The sequence below is a fragment of the Mytilus californianus genome, unplaced genomic scaffold (assembly GCF_021869535.1).
Source record: "Mytilus californianus isolate M0D057914Y unplaced genomic scaffold, xbMytCali1.0.p SCAF_6, whole genome shotgun sequence".
NCBI lineage: Eukaryota > Metazoa > Mollusca > Bivalvia > Mytilida > Mytilidae > Mytilus > Mytilus californianus.
Window position 1 is genome coordinate 77,516,224 of NW_026262712.1, and position 18,821 is coordinate 77,535,044.

Sequence of the window (18,821 nt, forward strand, 5' to 3'; positions counted from 1 at the left end):
ATGGTTTACTCCGGTTTAAAATGGAATTTAGAATTAAATTATAAGAAATGACTGTAATATTTTTTCTGTCTATTCGAAATAACATAAAAAATGTGGTGCTACGCGGGTTATTCAGTGTGCACCACATTTTTGATGTTATTTCTTCATAGACAGAAAAAATATTACAATCATTCCTTAAATGTTTTATAATAAAATTTTAGTTACTTTTGGATTTTTTTATTCAGCCATGCTGGATCTATGCGATCACTCTGGTTTTTGAGATGGTGCAAAATACTAAGTTGAAGACATATCATGAAACTAATTATGTGTTTTTATGACTTGCAGAAACTTTCTACACCATTTTAATCATCAACTGCAAACTTTTGACATGTTATAATTATTATAAAGAGCACATAAATAGACTGATGGTTAAAGCTACATGTGCATGAAATATTTGTCACTGGCAAACACCAATACTTCGAGGTTGATGGATTTAATTATCATATTTTGCTTTTTTTATTTAGGAATAAATTCTCAGAATGATTAACAGCATAGAAGACAGCCGCTGAAATGGGAACGTACGATGTGAAAATTAAAGACCTATATACAGAAGGATGTATTTTAATATGGCATTCATCAGAAAAGACAATATTTAATCATAAACCATGTAATTCCGAGTTTCGTACAAGTACCAAAACATAAAAGATGGATGCTTGTAATGAGCTCATATTAGAACTAGGGAGTCCTCTGGAATTACCAATCTACATGTAGCAAGACACATCATATGTGAGACTGAATTGAGGAAAAGACACCAGCCAGGAAACTGACATTCTATAAAGCATTCCAAAGAAAAGATGGCAAAGGGGGGAGAGCAATAAAACATGATACATGCAAAATTAAGTGTTTCTTTGATTGTTTTATTTATGAACCTTAATTACAAGGGTCATAAAATAATCAAGGGGTTATATAGTACAATTGTATCCTAAGTTTCTGCTGAATTTAACTATATTTTTTACTTAATATATATATATCAACAGAAATATTCTTTAAATGATTTAAAATGTGCAAATCTTATTCCACCGTTATATAAAAAAAATGTAGTGGTAGATTACAACAATACTGAACTCTGAAAAATTTTAAAAAGCGGGGAAATTTCATAAACATCTGGCAAAACCAAACGCTAAAGCACATCAAATAGCAGAACGAATGGAAAACAACTGTCACATTCTTAACTTGGTAAAGGCATTATCTTAATTTTCTCAAAATAATCCTCCCAGTATTTCAAGTATTCTTACTCTGAAAGGAAAATATGAAAGAAAAATCAATCGCAACTTTACAAATTATCGGCATGAAAATGATTGACATTTTTGTCACAGACTTCATATGTTTATTTGACAATAAAGATTATTATATTAAAACAATTGTTATGATAAATAAAAGAAATTCCAGTTATGATAAAAAAAAGGATATGAGACATTGTTTTATGTTAATTACAATACATTACCCAACATATTAACATATGGAATCATTAATGTCAACATGTTTTAAGCAATAGCAAAATACCAAAAATGAAAAGTATTGAAGATTCTTATCTTGTTAGATATTTGTATAAATTGTGCGGTTTTATACACATTGATATTGTAAAATATCAGCCTCGAACCACAATGTAAATCTCTCTGGTGTCGATTGCGTATTTTTTTTTAACACAGAAAGACAGTCGCAATCAAAATCAAGGAGTAAACAAAGACTCATAAAACCAAAGTGCATTTACAACAACAGTTAAAATACATAAAAAAAAACAACACCAACTCGACTAAAAACCGGGAATGAATTCATGTGCTTCTAAAGGGTAAACAATTCCCTTGAGAAAATCCGATAAACTGCTTATCTTGCTTCATTTTTGTTGTTTTTCCCTTCACTTCAATAGTTTTTTGATAGACGAAAGTAAGCTTGATACTTTTCCTCAATCATTTTCACGTCGCTAAAAAGTCCTGCTCAGCAGAGTGATATAGTCGAAGAGAAAAACCATAAGTTTTAATATGTAACCAGCTAAACAAGAATTATAATAATATAGTCACATAATTATCCAACCTATTTTTGGATACCAATTGTACAGATGTACAGGTGTCAAAATTTCTCTAATGATAGAGGTCAACACTGAATCAGCGATGTCTACACAAGATACAAAATATAAAAAAAATAAAAAAGAGTCACCAACATGTCACAATATACCATACTATACTTACTTAGTTTATAAGTTTTCAGTTCCCAATATTTTTTGAAACAATATGCATTCAGATTAAAAAGATAAACCACACCAAATCGACTGCTACAGCTATACCTAAAGAAACAACTATTTTTGATATATGGATAAGGTGCGCACTAAAAGGTAAGTATTTACTAAAAAAGCAAATGACAAACATCAGTACAATAATAGAACTAATAAAATCGGTACAATTACAATACTGACAAAATAAGTACAGAAACATTACTGACAAAATCAGTACTGAAACATTAGTGACGAAGTCAGTACTGAACTAGTACTGACAAAATCAGTACTGAAACAATACTGACAAAATCAGTACTGAAACAGTACTGTCAAAATCAGTACTGAAACAGTACTGACGAAATCAGTACTGAAACAGTACTGAAAAAAACAGTACTGAATTTATAGAATTAGTTACGGTACAGTTATTGTATAATAATGAACAGTACTGAAATAATAGAAAGTATAACATTACAAATTTTTAGTCTCAACAAACAGTACTGATATGTACGAGGGTAGAAATGTACCAAAAAAACGTGGGTAAATTCTTGGTAGTGTATAACCGTCATAGCCGCATAGTTTGATTCTGCAATAAAAGTGAGTCGGAAAAAGTGATGGAAGTTTAGTCTTCTGCTGTACCAATTACAATGATAAATTGTCATATAATTACACAACGATTTGAAAGCTTTCATTGATTTTTGCGATGACAAATAAGCAATACCTGATCTTTTGTGGGTTTATTCACGATCACAAAAAAAGTGGAACCGATCTTTCATGATCATAAATATCAAATTTATATAAATGTTCTTATTTTTCCACACTTAGTATGCTACTACAAAATAATATTAAGAGCCTTTTTTTAAACATTAATAACGAACAACACTGTTTATAGAATATTAACTTAGTCATTCATATGATGAATAAATTTAGTTTTTATTCTACTTTTCCTGTTATTGGAATGTTGAAGAGCAACCTGCCTTATAGGGTGACCTGTTTAACTCAGATTTTGGCAGATACTGATCATAATGATGAACTATGAATTAGACAAAAAAAAAAAATTTTCAATATTTGCCTTTATAACTTGATAAATTAGATTATCTATTAATCTTGCTAATGTTTTCGCGATAAGATTGTCTTCATTGTCCTATTCCAGATATGTCATGATAACAGTGCAATACTTGACAACCGTTATTTTTTCTTTCACGATAATTTCTCTCGATATACTGAATGACAGCTGTGTAATAGACCCATTTTCGAGTAGATAAATGATAAATTATACATCTATCGATTCCTTATTTATTTTACTCAACGAATTTATAACTCCAAGAACTAACCCTCTGTAGGACAGACGAAAGCTTTATTTCCATCAACCCACCATTTTCAGCAATATCCTTTCACTTGGAATAAAGATATTGAGATCCCGTTTTATTTCCTTTTGTTCTCTGGGTACTTCTAATCATGGGAATTAATTAATGCACATCGGTTTACAAGCTACATTTACTATATTGGATAAAGAGTAAAATATCTTTGATATATGCAGGTCATACGGATCATATGCATAAATTTAGAACAAACAATTTATGCACACGGAATAATTCAAAAAGTATAACTAAAATACAGAATATCAAGGTATATTCAAAAAGAGGCACTCCATAAAAAATGACAACCTAAACGTTATTCTTTTTCAACCAATGGATCTCGAACGCATGGAAAACAACTGTCATATTCCTGAATTGGTACAGACATCGTCCAAAGAAAATGATTAATGAAAACAGGATTATAAGCTAGCTAACCCTCCCACTTGTTAGACAGTTGTTTATAGTTCCGTTATATTTACCAAATTGGGTGAACAACCCAAACCGACATATTTAAAGCATATTCATAACAAATAGTCATAATTTAGAGTCAAAACAAATACCTGAAACAAGTCCAAATTGTAGGAAGTATCTCCTTTAAAACATAATCTTGCTACAAGGAAATCCAGGTTTTTATTAATGATACCAAGATGTACTTTTGCATATGCTTCGTCGTGAATATCAACTTTGAAGGCGCTACCAAGGGGAGCTATAAAAGAAAAATTCAAACTCATGTATAGAATGTAAATGATTGGTAACTTAATCATATTAACAAAGGTGAACATTAAACACAAAAGACAGTATAATGATTTGATCTTAATTCTAAATTTCAAAGGATTTATGCTAAATGAACACATGTCATTATTTAAAATTTATAAAAACTATATAGATACCAGTGATTGAGATTAAATATATGGTCAGCAAAGTGAAAAATGCTGTAAAAGTATATCATTTACTTTTTGAGAAAAAAAAAGAGATACAATAATGCCAGTAAAACTCATTTCAAAAACACAGTCTACCTCTTCACAAAAGATATAACATGCTTCACAAGGCGCAGCGGGAAAAACGACCACAGAGATTGAACCCTGAGTAGTTGGGGCAAGTATGGACACTACATTCAAGTATGATACAACTCTGAATTTGAATTGTGATTAAATATTTGACACATCATAGGTTTCTGTCACAGAACAAATGTGGTCATAGAACGTTGAAATTGGATTTTACCTATTATAGTCCTATATCCAAAATCTAAATACTCGGTTTAGTTCAGCATATCCAAGTACACCAATAATTTAATTCATCTATTTATTAATTTACGATAATATCTTAGTACACCAACAATTTAATTTATTTATTTGTAAAAGGACAATATTAGTTTTTAAAGGGGTTTGCTTCATAAAAACATATATATGTAACATTCTCAAAATTGATTTATACAGAATAACAAAAACATTATTCACAATCAATACAGTGTGTTTAAAGGGGCATTAGCTACGAGATATGAAAAAAATCAAAATATTATTTTTTTTTGTTCAATCATAAATGAAAGTGAAATAGTGAAATAATAATTCGCATTTAGCAGCCAATTTGGTTCAATTTTGTCAAAAAAAAAGCTAAGAAACATCCCTGATGAATTATTCACTTGCAAGTGAATAATTCGACCTCATTGAATCCGTATTCATGTGACCTTCAATTTGACCCTTAGCTAGACATGGGTTACGCATACATTCAGTTTTCAAGGAAAAGAATGTCAACATTGAAAGTGAAACAAGAATGAACCATTTGGTTGACTGATTCGATAAAAAAAATCATTCTTTAACTGATAACAACGATGATAAAGATACTTTTTAACCTAAGATATGAAATCAAACAGACTAAGAAAAATCCAATTGCACGTGGTCACTATCTGTTTAAATTTATATTTATGTTTATATCGGGTTATATGACCATCGGCAGTCTTCGGAGGTCATATCGATGGTTAATTAGACAACAATAGACACGAAATGTTGATACATATTATGAAGTGCATGCATTGTTTATTGTTAATTTTAGACTTTTTGTATTTGGAAATACGTTTTAGTATATCATAAACCAAATATGAGAATTTGAGTCAAATCGGTGAACATGAACCTGACAGCTAATGCAAATTAATATGGATGAATTTGAAAAACGGGCCCTAAATCAAAAATCTAAAACACTGTTAGACTGGGCACATCAACAAAACACCAATAATACAATTTTTGATGAAATCAAACAAAGTTTAATTTTTGACCCAATTTGGACCAACTTGAATAATGTGTCCAAAATCAAATTTCTAAATACACGCTTAGTTATTAAGCATATAAAAAAAACCCAACAATTCATTTTTTTTTTAAATCAAACAAAGTTTAATTTTGGACACTTTGAACTTTAATGTGGACCAATTTGAAGACAGGCCCCAAATTAAAAATCTAAATACACGGTTTGATTCAGCATATCAAACAACACCAATCATTCAATTTTGTATGAAATCAAAAAAAAGTAAAATTTTGGACCCTTTGGACCTTAATATGGATCAATTCAAAAACAGGGCCCAAACTACAAATTCTAAATACCCGGTTAGATTCAGCATTTTAAAGAACCCCAATAATTCAAGAATTTGAATCAAACTCCATTGAAATTGGTTAAGAAATAAGCAGTTTATTCAAAGTATTACAAAAGTGTTGTTTTTGGTCCCCTTTTCCTAAACCGTTCGGGTCATAACCCCCAAAATCAATCCCAACCTTCTTTTTATGGTATAACACCTTGTGGCAAAATAAATTAGAAATCCATAGACTTATACTCATTACATGTTTTTGTCCAGATATCAGAAAATCCTAGTTTTTGGCCCTCTTCCGGTCCTAATTACTAAACAGTTTGAGCAATGACCCCCAAAAACTTTTCATTTGAAGTAAGAAACCTTGTGGTAAAATTTCATAGAGGTTCATACACAAATTATTGTCCTGGAACATGAAAAATGCTTGTTTTTGACCCCTAATTACTAAACAGCTACGACAATAACCCCAAAAAAATAAATCCGAAACTTTCTATAGTGGTACCAGACATATAATTGTTTTTGTTAGGCCCTTTTTGGCCCCTAGTTCCTAAACAGCAATGAAAATAACCCCCAATATTTTTCCCAACCTTTCTATTGTGGAGTGAAAGCTTGTGCTAAAATTTAATAGAGATAAATACACTTATACTAAAGTTATTGTCTTAAAACCAGACAAATAATTGTTTTTTGGCCTCTTTCTGGCCCTAATTACGAAACAGCTATGACAATAACCTCCAAAATCATTTTGTTGTTTTAGCCCAAAAAAACGGTTTGGGCAATGACCCCCCAAAAAAATCCCAACTTTCCTTTTGAAGAATGGAACCTTTGTGGTAAAATTGCATAAAATCTATACTCTTATACACAAATTATTGTCCTGAAACATGAAAAATGATTGTTTTTGGTCCCTTTTGGCCCCTAATTACTAAACAGCTACGACAATAACCCCCAAAATGAATCCGAAATTTCCTATTGTGGTATAGAAATTTGTGCTTAGATTTAGTAAAGATCCATACACTTATATTCAAGTTTTTGTCTGGGAACCCCTTATTCCTAAACAGCAATTACAATAACCCCCAAAATAAATTTCAAACTTCCTATTTTGGTGTGAAACCTTGTGCTAAATTTAATAGAAATATATACACTTATACTCAAGTTATTGTCTTAAAACCAGACAAATAATTGTTTTGGCCCCTTTTTGGCCTCTAATTACTAAACAGCTATGACAATAAACCCCAAAATCAATCCCAAACCTCCTATTGTGATATGGAACCTTATGCTAAACTTTCATACAGATCCATTCACTTATACTAAAGTTATTGTCTGCGAACCAATTTATTTTCTATGAACCTGTAAAATTAACCTTTTTTGAACCCTTATTACAAAACCGCTAGGACAATACCCCAAACAACAATCCCAACCATCCTTTAGTGGAATGAAACCTTGTTCTAAAATTTCATAGGGATCCATACACTTATACTCTGCGAACCAAAATGTCTTCAGGCGCAGACCAGACATCGCAATAACATAATACGAACGCAAAAAAAAATTGCGGTCGTATAATAAAAAATGAAAGGACAGACAATATGTATATAAGAAGAAACAGTATTTCAAACCAAGATTTTTAAGGTTAAGGTATTTACAAAGCATAAATGGATAAGACTTGTTTTCAGTCTAGTCTATTCAGATTTTTAGAGAATATAGATAACAAGATAAATATCAGTATATCAATATAACTAGTCAACTGATAAACCTACCAACTTTTAAATACATGTTGTTCTTAATAATGATTCCAAACGATGCTCCAACATCCTTAGTACCCAACATCTTTTTAAAATCTACACCAGGTGGTTCAATTTTAAAGTTAAATCCTTTCATAAAATCTTCAAAAAATCCTCTTTTCTTTCGGAGATGAAGACCCACTACTTTAATATCAGAGGAATAAGGATCAACTGTTTCACTATTATTTCCAACACACCTGTGAAAGAAACGTAACATAGTAGACATTTAATCAACATATTTCTAATATATCATTTCGTAGATGAGCATATATTTTTACTTTTATGATCTTACCCATCACCTCTTGATAATTTGTTCAAGCACTTTTTGCTAAAGTTACTAATCATAAATAAATTGGTCAAAGAAAAGAAAGGAGTACAATGTTTCCAAAAAGAACATTTTTTCCTGATTGTTCACTGAATATTCTGTGTAAAAACCATTAGAGAAGACGAATTAGAAATCGTAAAAGAGTCGGATGAAGGTGAACAATAATCTGCTTAATAAAAGAACACCGAGAACCTTCAACACTCTCCTTCAAGAACTTCAGTGAACATCACGATTTATTTTAGAATGGACAAAGCAATATTCAATCTGCTTCTAACTATCAATAAATGCATCAATCATTTCATTTCTCCCCTAGACGTTTCCGTTTTCTCTTATCCATTTTGCCATGTGCTTTTAGTTTTGTTTGGTAAACAAAATTTGTATTATTCCAAAACTGCGATTGGTGATTTCGAATGATAACAATGACATACTGCATTCATTTTGGCAATTGGATGCTCATAATTAACTACTATCAGGTTTGTTTTGACCTCAAACCTCATCAAGTGGTGAAAATATTAAGATACCTTTCTCGGACATTCCTTTGTAAAACCTTAACCTTATTTTACCTCCAAATTTTTCCATTGAAATTGATCGATCTGATGTGCTTATATGTTCCCGTATGACAAAAAGAATCCCCTTCAAGTGTTGCTGGGAATGAGCCTGCCTTACTATTTGATGTAAATAAGCAGCACAAATGAAATGTTGCAACACAAGAACATCACGCAAACTTGCTGGTAGTTTTCCCTTAGTATTTAAACGGAAGAGTCTAATATTGGTGGTAGCTATACATTATCTTCATAAAACACTTCTTCTTGAAGTCCCTCTCATGTTTCAGCTATATTTTGACCAATCTAAACTCAATACCTGCACAGAAATTCCGTCCATCCAAAGGTTAATGAACCAATCAAGGACTTTTCGTCAACAAGGATGACCTTAAGACCTTCATAATTCTTTTGTAAACTTTCACCTATATTACCCTCTGGTGCTTTCAAAAGCAAATGTTTGATTTCAATTCATTTTGGGTATATAAATTTGCGGAATGCTGTTAATTCTGAATTTTTTAAAATGTTATCAATGTGGATATTGCGACTGAATAGGTATTGAAAAAACAAAACCTCGAACTTAAAATGTTGAAAGTATTATTTGTATGCAGCATTTACTGAAATCACAATAATTAATTTCCAATTTTTTAACATTATCCCAAACTAGCACAAATCTAAAAAAATTTACAAGCCTGTGAATCATTTCAGAAATAAAATGTTCATCACAATTGGGTTGCACTGAAGGATAATCCCTGGAATGGATGATAGGTCTGTTTACATCTACATTATTTTTTTTCTCTTTTTGACATAATAGTTCAATTTTCCCTTCAAACGCCTTCCATTAAGCATGTACTCAGCGGAGATGAACAATTTCTTTTGATCTGTGTCTAAATTTTCTTTAATGCATTCTAGTTTAAACCTAAATGGACATATATTGGACACTGAATTAGATAATACGATTTTGTGAGGGGAACAGCACATTGTTAACTACAACATGAAATTGTCTCAACCTATCAATTAGCAACTAAGCTTTGAGTCTTTCCCTAATGTTAAGTATTACCTAGTATCCAATGGTTCAATCACTTTTGACTTTGGATGAGATCGATATTGTAGTAAGGCTTCATACCTAACATTCTGGTCATCATCAAATAATGCAGCATCTAACAAAGCATTTGCTGCCTGAAATTATATTTCAAATGCAATTTATTTCTGATGCTATATTGTTTAAAATTTCAGCATCGCCGGAAAATGAAGTTGTTAGTTTAGTTTTTCCTTTTTCTACTTGAATACTTTTTAAAGGTGCGTTAAATAGTGGAACATATAGCAGATTGCTCGAAATACATGTGCAGTATATGTAACAAATCATTTGTTTTTCACCGTGGAGTATTAAAAAGTAAAATAACAAAAGTACCGACCTCCAAGGGAAATTCAAAACGGAAAGTCCTTTATAAAATGGCAAAATCAAAAATTCAAACACATCTAACGAATTGAAAACAACTGTCATATTCCTGACTTAGTACAGGCATTTCTTTATGTAGAAAATGGTTGATTAAGACATCTGAAAAAGCAACAAAGCAATGGCTCAATCGAATGTAATGTCTGTAAAACAGAGGCGAAAAATACCAAAGGGACACTCAAACTAACAAGTCGAAAATAAACGGACAACGCCATGGCAAAAAAGAAAAGACCAACAGACAAGCAATGTTACACAAAACAAAACATAGAAAACTAAAAAACGAACAACACAAACCCCACCAAAAAACTGGGGGTGATCTCAGGTGTTTCGGAAGGATAAACAGATCCTGCTCCACAGGTGGCACCCGTCGTGTTACTCGTGTTAGTACAATCCCTGTAATAAGTCTAAATCGGTAGAATTATCATTCAGGGAAAAGGGGACGGGATTGTAGACACGACATTTGGAAGATATTCGCTATTATCTGTGAAACGGATATTCCATAACGGTCAACCACTCGTGATGGCGTCCGGAATATTTATGTAAAGCTTTTTTCAAGCGCAGAAGCCTGTATAAAGCACACTAGTTAAAATGTTCTACAAAGAAAAGTGAATGTGATACTGATTACAATAATGTATGAAATTTCATCATTTATTTCACATGTTTCAGGATATTTAATTAGAATTACAGCAAGCAAATGAAGGAAATTAGAAAATAATGAACAAGTAAGTAATTATATATAAGCTTATTTGACCTCGTAATAAGTTATTAAATGTTGAATGTAGAATAGATTTGTAAAATTTTGACACTCATTGCGAATGGGATAGGGACATAACAATATGGCTCTTCTGTTTGCTAAAAGTAAAGAAATATAAATTGAAATTGAATATATCGCTGATTTACAGAAAACTAAAATATTTTAATGCAGTCATCTTGTGTATTTACCATTTTTAAGGGACATCGGTGTTCTTGTGGTCTAAGTAGTTATAAAAGTAATCACTAGCCAGTCAACACTGAGGTTGCTCGTGCGTGTGCACTCCAATCTCAATTGACTAGGACTGTCAGTTTTCCTATCGAAGGTCGGTGGAACTCCGGTTTCCTTCTTAAATAAAAACTACCCTTAATAGTGTCGTTAAGATACCAATAATCAATTAATATTTACTATTTTTACCGCCATTACTATTATCCTTTATATTCTACATCTTATAGATTTTATTGCTTTATTTTTCAGAATCTCCATGCAGTTTGGTAATAAACAGTGAAAATTCTAGTTACATGGTATCATGATTATGGCCAGTTTTACAAAGTATATCACTGGATTGGGCTCTCTGTCTATGTGTAGATATAACGTTCTTTGCATTGAGCTCGGTTTATTGTTATGCATATACATTCTGTATGGAATCAGGATTTGACAACATGCCACCCTTATCTACATGCGCATGATATGAACTGTAAGGTAAGATGGTTGAAATATTTTGCATAATCTATTTATGAATCTCTTTTAAAAAAATGTCAGCAAATGGTACTATTGAAGCATAACATTAACTGTTCTGAGATATTAAAACATTCTATTCCCATTCGAACCTCACATTCTGTGTCTACCAGACAGCCAAACAAATGTAGCATAATTAAATATACAAAACTGCTTTTTGCAATACTTGTATGATGCCAGATGTTTTTGGCACACACTTTTAACCATTTGTACTGCCTACTGTAGAGTCCCTGGTACAAATGGTCATTCATTTATTCATCATATGTATGTAAAGGGACGAAACCCCCTTTCTTGCAAGGTTCATTATCTATATTGTTTCCAATACAAATATTTTAAACAAAATTGATTCTACATTTCAAATAAATTCAATTCTATGGTCATGATATTAAATTTTATGTTTCATATTTCCTTTTTCTCCTATAAATCTCTAATGATGAACAAATGAATTGAATTTACCATTTTATTAAAATTAATATTATATTCTTAGAAAAAAATGTTCATATAATTTCAACCAGTCCTTGGAAGTCAAGTCAGAGAACATTTCTAGACACACAATAAAAGCATTGTTTGGTATACATCTGAAATTTATAATTGTTGCAAGGAGAAAAAATGTATTTTTATTACCTGAAATTGCAAAGATCTTCTTGGAAATTCTTTGCATATTTTTTTTTAATATTGTAAAAATTATCCATAGATAGCCTTATACCAATTTTGAGTTTATGTTGCCAATCCAAATTCAAGATGGCCACCACAACTGTACACAGTCTAACATAGAGCTTTGAGAAATACAAATGTAAAGCTTTTTATCAGCAGTTGTCTCGCATATTTAAACACTATGTAACTGCGATGATCCTATATGAGTATTTGCGATTTTGAATTGAAGATATGACTTCCATAGAGGAACATAATGAATCCAAGAAATATTTACATACAGCTTCTCAAAAACCATAGCGCACATTAAATTCCAAATTCTTCACCTAGGCTGTTCCTCTACTAATGTTGTGTTCTTGTGCCTTTCCGAAAAGAAGTATTAGAGTGGAATAGTAGTTTACCTTAAGTTACCTATATGTGGCAAAACCTTTCCAATTTTCGGATCCTCAATGCTCTTCAGCTTTGTACGTTTTTTTGGCTTTTTTACTTTTTAGCTTACCTGACCGAAGGGCCAAGTAAGGTTTTCTCATTACTTGGGGTCCGTCGTCCGTCGTCGTTAACTTTTAAAAAAATCTTCTCCTCTCAAACTACTTGGCTAAATTAAATAAACTTGGCCACAATCATCAATAGAGAATCGAGTTTTAAAAAATGTGTCCGATGGCACCACTTGTCAACCAACCTGGTCAACATGGCTTAAAATAGAACATAGGGGTAAACTATATGTTTTGTCTTTTATCTTGAAAACCCTAATAAATAGAAAAAAATTGACAGAAGCAGAAATGTTCAAAATGATGAGATCTACCCATTGTCTATTTACATCTTATAAAAGTTATTGGCCTTAAATGACAATTTTAACAATTTGTTGTCATTTTTGCCTATTGTCTTGAAATTAAACAAGTTATAAAACTTTGAATAGCGCAAACGATCAGCAAGAAACAATCTAAAACAAGTGAAATGGTCGAAATCGTCAGACGACGCCTTATTGGAGTAATTGCCCGTTAATGACGATTTTTATCATTTTTGGCAGGTTTGCCTAATATCTGAAAAGTTATAATAGATAGATAGATACTTAAATAAACAAAAGGATCAGCAACACAGTTTCTACAAGTAAGTTACATAGTTGAAATCGTACGATGTCCCCTTACTGGATTTGTTACCCTTTAATGACGACTTTTACCAATTTTTATGTGTTTTTTGTCTGGAAAACTATAATAGATAGTTAAAACCTCAAATAAGCAAAAATGATCAGCAATATCATATACTAATAAATGGATGGTTCTAAATTGTCAGTTTACTTCTTATTGGAGTTATTGCTTTTTAATGGAGATTTTTGCACATTTTTAGTGTTCGGTCGCTTATCTTGAAAACTATTATAGATAGAGAGCCACCTTAAATGTAAAAAATGATCAGGAGGACAAGACTCCAAATAAGTCAAACTTTGACGAAATCTTTAGTAGACTGTTTATAGGAGTGATTGTCCTTATATGTCATATGTTATATATTCTTTACTCTGTTTGTATTTTAAGACAAAAACTAAAAAAGATAAGAGAGAAACTTTAAACAGAAAAAGTATCAGCATTAGAAGTGTCATCATGTTGAAGATGAACATCGATCTATGTGAGCAACACAGGCTCTTTGGATCCTCTAGTTAGATTTGAGTGGCACTGATGAGTAATTTGTAGACGATAAGCGCGTTTGGTGACAAAATTATAAGGCTTGAAATTGTGCGTCATTGCTCACAAATAATATCCCGCTATAGTATTTGGTAAACAGGCAGTTGATCACCAATGAATGAGGGTTGTAGTGGGTGTACCTTTATGACGAATAACGGTAAAAAAATCTTGCCAAATGACGTTAACGGTAATTTTTGACGCATGACGATAAAATGTACACTTTCTTTGAGACGATGAAAAAATCGATAAATTTTGACGAATCACGTTAAATTTTTTCCAAAAATAACGGTAACGATAATTATTTGAAACCTCTTACGAGTCACGATAAGGATATTTTAACTATTGACGCTTACGGTAGCCGAAAATGACCGTTTAGCGTCTGACGTTAAAGGGCATTCCTACCCTCATGAATTGTTCCATTCAAGTGCGATATCTGGTATAATTTTATTAAGGTAGAGATATCTATAGATATGTAATTCAAGAGCAATAAGTTCTTAAATGAGTTTATTAACAATTTCAGTATTGTTTGAGTCATTTGTCTGTTATAGTTTCTCTCTTTCTATTATTATTTCAAGATAATTGGAAAATATACCAAACATTTGTAAAATTCGTTAAGTTAATGCAGTATTTACTATAAACTGTCAGCTTACAATATCAGTCATCAGACTTAATAGTAGATAATATTTCATTGATGATTTTTACAGTTAACAGTTTTTCTATACCTATTATAATTTTTACAATATGTGCAAGATATGGAAAAAACGTTGATCTGACAAAATTTTGAAATTAGATAGTGTGGTCAAGTATGGTTGAAACTGGCCTGGTAAATACAGAGAAGGAGATTTTTGGAAAAGTTGAAAGAAAACTGACAAGAGACTGAAAATTTTAATGGAAATGAAAAGTAAGTAGATTTTTACATTCTCAGCATTTTTTCCATGAAACTGTCTTAATGTTTTATGGATTACGATAAATTTTACAATTTTTATCTGTCTTTTACCATTGTGTATTCTTATAAAAAATACCTTAGTTATTGCTAGTTGTATAATTAAACAATTCATAGAATCAATCTATATCGTTGGTTTTATTACTTACATATTCATGTTCATATTTCCTAAGCGCATGAATTCCTGACCTTTTTATCCACGGAGAGTTAGTAGAATTGATATGAGAGATAATGTAGTCATACGAGTGATCAATTCTTGCATTTCCAAGAGCTTCCAGCAGTATGACACGGCGATGGTCATATTCTATTTTTTCCTCTTCTGTTTGTAAAGATCTTTTTTGCCTATATTCCCAAGGATCTGTAATATAAAGTACCTTACAGTCTATTCAACCTACAAATTTAAAGCAGAGGCAACCAATATGAAATTTGATACTGTGTAAAATGTGAAATGAAAAATGTGAAATGTCTACAATTATTGGATAACACCATTTATATATTTATATATGATTGACAATGAAAACGGCAAAACTACATTTTTTAAATGAGATCTTTGATTAATAAGATGAAAACAGAAGGCTGCAACACATCAATTAAAGCATTGTTCTTTCATTTTTAAAAGTTTGTCGCAGACCATTCACGTTTGATGTGAAGTTCTATGTTTTATGGATTCATGGGAACAAAAGATAAGATCGGGTAAAATTTGAATATATTTTTGCGTGGGTTAAAACTATGAAATGTGCGAGCCATGATCCTCCTGGAAAAAAGCAATTGCTGCAGTTGAAAAGCTATATCATGGCAATTTAGAATATAAATGGTTATTTTTTTTTTTTGATAAGTCAAATTATTTCCATAATTCAAGGTATAATGGGAGCGTGGCAAGACCCCAGGGGACAAAATATATTATACATTGATAAGGTTTTGTCATGACAACTAAACAATATGCAAGTTTAGGGATGGTATCTGAACTGTTTTAAAAAAAAATAACAATAAATGATACGAAGGGTGGTGCATGTCCCAAGAAACAAAAATAGAGGTGAAGTAGAATGGTAATAAAGAATATATATGGTTTTAGGTTGAGGAGCTGAACCATTTTTGAGAAAGGGTGAATAAGTTTTGGGAAACAAGAAGAATCATACTGATTAATTTGATCCTGTGGTTTAAGACACTTCACACAAAACAACTCCTCATTTAATGTTAAAGATGTTGAATAGTACATACCATGCAATCCAAGCATTCCATGGATCTTGCCGGAGATTTCATAAGATATTTTTGACTGTCCCTTTTTGGATAATTTGTGTACTACAGATCCAAGAGTCAACATAGCAGAGTTGTAAATGTGTTTGTCAAATGATACGTTGGTAAATGTTCCGTTGTGAAAAACTATATCTTCTAACACTTTTATAACACTCTGAAAAAGTATGAATAAAAATATATCAATTCTTCTTGAACAGTTACTTTGTTTCATTTTAATAAGGATCAATTCCCACACTTGGAAAGTTTAGTATTATAAAATAGTTTTACAAATAACGGGTTGTCAAAATTACAGCAAATGGTTTTAATACATTTTTTTAAACAATGAAGGACCATCACTCCTGAAAAGCAAAAGTGAAAATCGCCAATATCGAATTTGACCTATATTTTTGTCATCAGTTGCCTATCCGCCAACCCTCCCAACGTATGACTCCAAATCAATAACGAGATTACCGACGGGATCAAATGAAGTTATTATAAGCAAGTTGCTTTTACTTCCATCAATTACTTATTTGTAGATCTGTGTTTATAGTAATTTTTGCTGTTCATATTTCTTTCAAGACAAATGCTCAAAAGGTATGTGTACTAACTCTAATATGGAGGTCATCGAAATTTTTTGTAGATTTTTCTTCGTAAATTTTGCTGTTAAACAGTTTTCTCTCACAAAGTTTTCAAGATAATCGCCAAAAGTAAAAATTGGTAAACATGATGATCTAAGGACAACAACTGCTTCTTAAAGTTATTAACAATACCAATTATGCTGAAGCACATAAGGAGCATATGAGATCATACCAGACTTTGGTGGGATTCGTGTTGCTCAGTATTTAGTTTCCTATGTTATGTTTTGTATACTGTGTTTGTATTCGGTCGTTTGTCTTTTGGTCGTTTTTCGTTTTTTTTTATATGGCGTTGTCAGTTTTTTTTCGACTTATGTGGGAGGCTTAATATCCCTTTTGTATCTTTCGCCTCTCTTTTATTTGTAAATCTTGACTTGATGATCCTTTTTTTTTGCTATTTAAATTTTATCTCGAGATATCATTATTATAATTTTTATGATAATAGACAACAAAAAAATGTATAAATAGGACACCATGCCATCTTAACAAAAAATTTCCATAGGAAGTGAACTGCAAAATATGATACTTGCCAAACAAAAATACACCTAAAAATCATTCCATGCACCACATATAGTTGACCAATTGCTTAATGTATCTATGAAACAACCTTAACATTGACCAATAAACCATGAAAATTCAAGGTCAGATGAAATCTGTTAGACCAACAGGTACATCCTACAATCATTCCATACACCAAATATAGTTGACATACGCATATAGTATCTGAAAAACGAACTTAACTTTAATCTTGATCACTATTCCATGAAATTTGGTCGATGCCAGATGCACCCTGTCTGATGGACATGAAGCCCTTGCAAGGATCCCATATACCAAATTATCCTAGTACTCAAGGTAAGATGCATCAAAGTCTTCTACCTTCTAACATATTCTGTGACATGCTTCGTAGGCGAGACAAAAACAAGAAAAATGGTCTTTTAAAAAATTGATTGATGATTTCCGACTACTATGAAGAATGGTACACATGTGTAGATTATGCACTTCATATTAAATGTTATATGATGGCAGCTTTTCAAAGTCTGTTATATTGAGATGACAACCAAAAATATGATTTTACCTCTATGTTCTGTTTTAGCAGTGTAGGCACAACTTTTGTTTGGCAGCCATACATCACCCAATTTCGAAACTAGATCCCCGAAGGACGACTGTGGGGAATGTTGATTCAGATCTGCCGGGTGAGATCAGAGGAGTTTACAACTATGGATACCGAATGATGGCAATAGCTCAATGAGGCTTTGTTCCACGGTAGTGTTCCACAGTACACTCAAATGATTTAAGGTAGGTCAACGATATATAAACTTTTATACAACTGAGTGAAATGTAATTACTTGTATATTGAACAAAATCTATACAAAATATGTAACTCATTACACAACATCATGTACTTTAAAGTACTACTCCCGTTTCAAAAATATATTTTACACATTTTATAGAAAAGCATCTAAGATTTGGGCAACAGCGGGAAGCAGAAAATCTTAGAAAGTATATATATGTATGTCATAAAGAGATGAAGCTTGGTGCAATACATGATGAAGATTTGTAGTTGCTTACATGAGTGCAAAAGAAATGTAAAATGGACAGACAGACAAGGATAAACCAGTATATATAATACATCTTCTTGTTGGGATGGAGTATTGAAATACTAAATATTGCACTAGTAAACGAATTTTAGTCTGAAACGGTCATTTTGATCTTGACATTATATGAAAAGTCTGAAAAATAAATCATGAAGTCATGTTCAGTCTTTTAATTAATTTTCAGGTTATATTAATTGTGGTAAATCTAGTACTGTTTAGACGATTCGCTTGCAGTCAGTTCCGTACTATTCATACGATTCGTTTGAAGGAAATTCAGTTCTCTTCAGACCATTCGCTTGCAGTCAATTCAGTATTGTTGAGTTGCATTTCAG

At 31.6% G+C, this 18,821-nt stretch overlaps 1 protein-coding gene across 1 annotated transcript in view; it reads right to left on the bottom strand.

The window, feature by feature from the left end:
• Window positions 1-18,821, bottom strand: part of LOC127706626 (uncharacterized) — a 143,206-nt gene that overhangs the window by 80,635 nt on the left and 43,750 nt on the right. The window contains exons 13-17 of the mRNA XM_052211283.1: window positions 16,245-16,434; window positions 15,176-15,384; window positions 9,875-9,993; window positions 7,927-8,147; window positions 4,164-4,309 (exon numbers count right to left, since the gene is read on the bottom strand). Of these exons, the coding sequence (XP_052067243.1) occupies window positions 4,164-4,309; window positions 7,927-8,147; window positions 9,875-9,993; window positions 15,176-15,384; window positions 16,245-16,434 (885 nt within the window). The remainder of the gene's footprint in view (window positions 1-4,163; window positions 4,310-7,926; window positions 8,148-9,874; window positions 9,994-15,175; window positions 15,385-16,244; window positions 16,435-18,821) is intronic.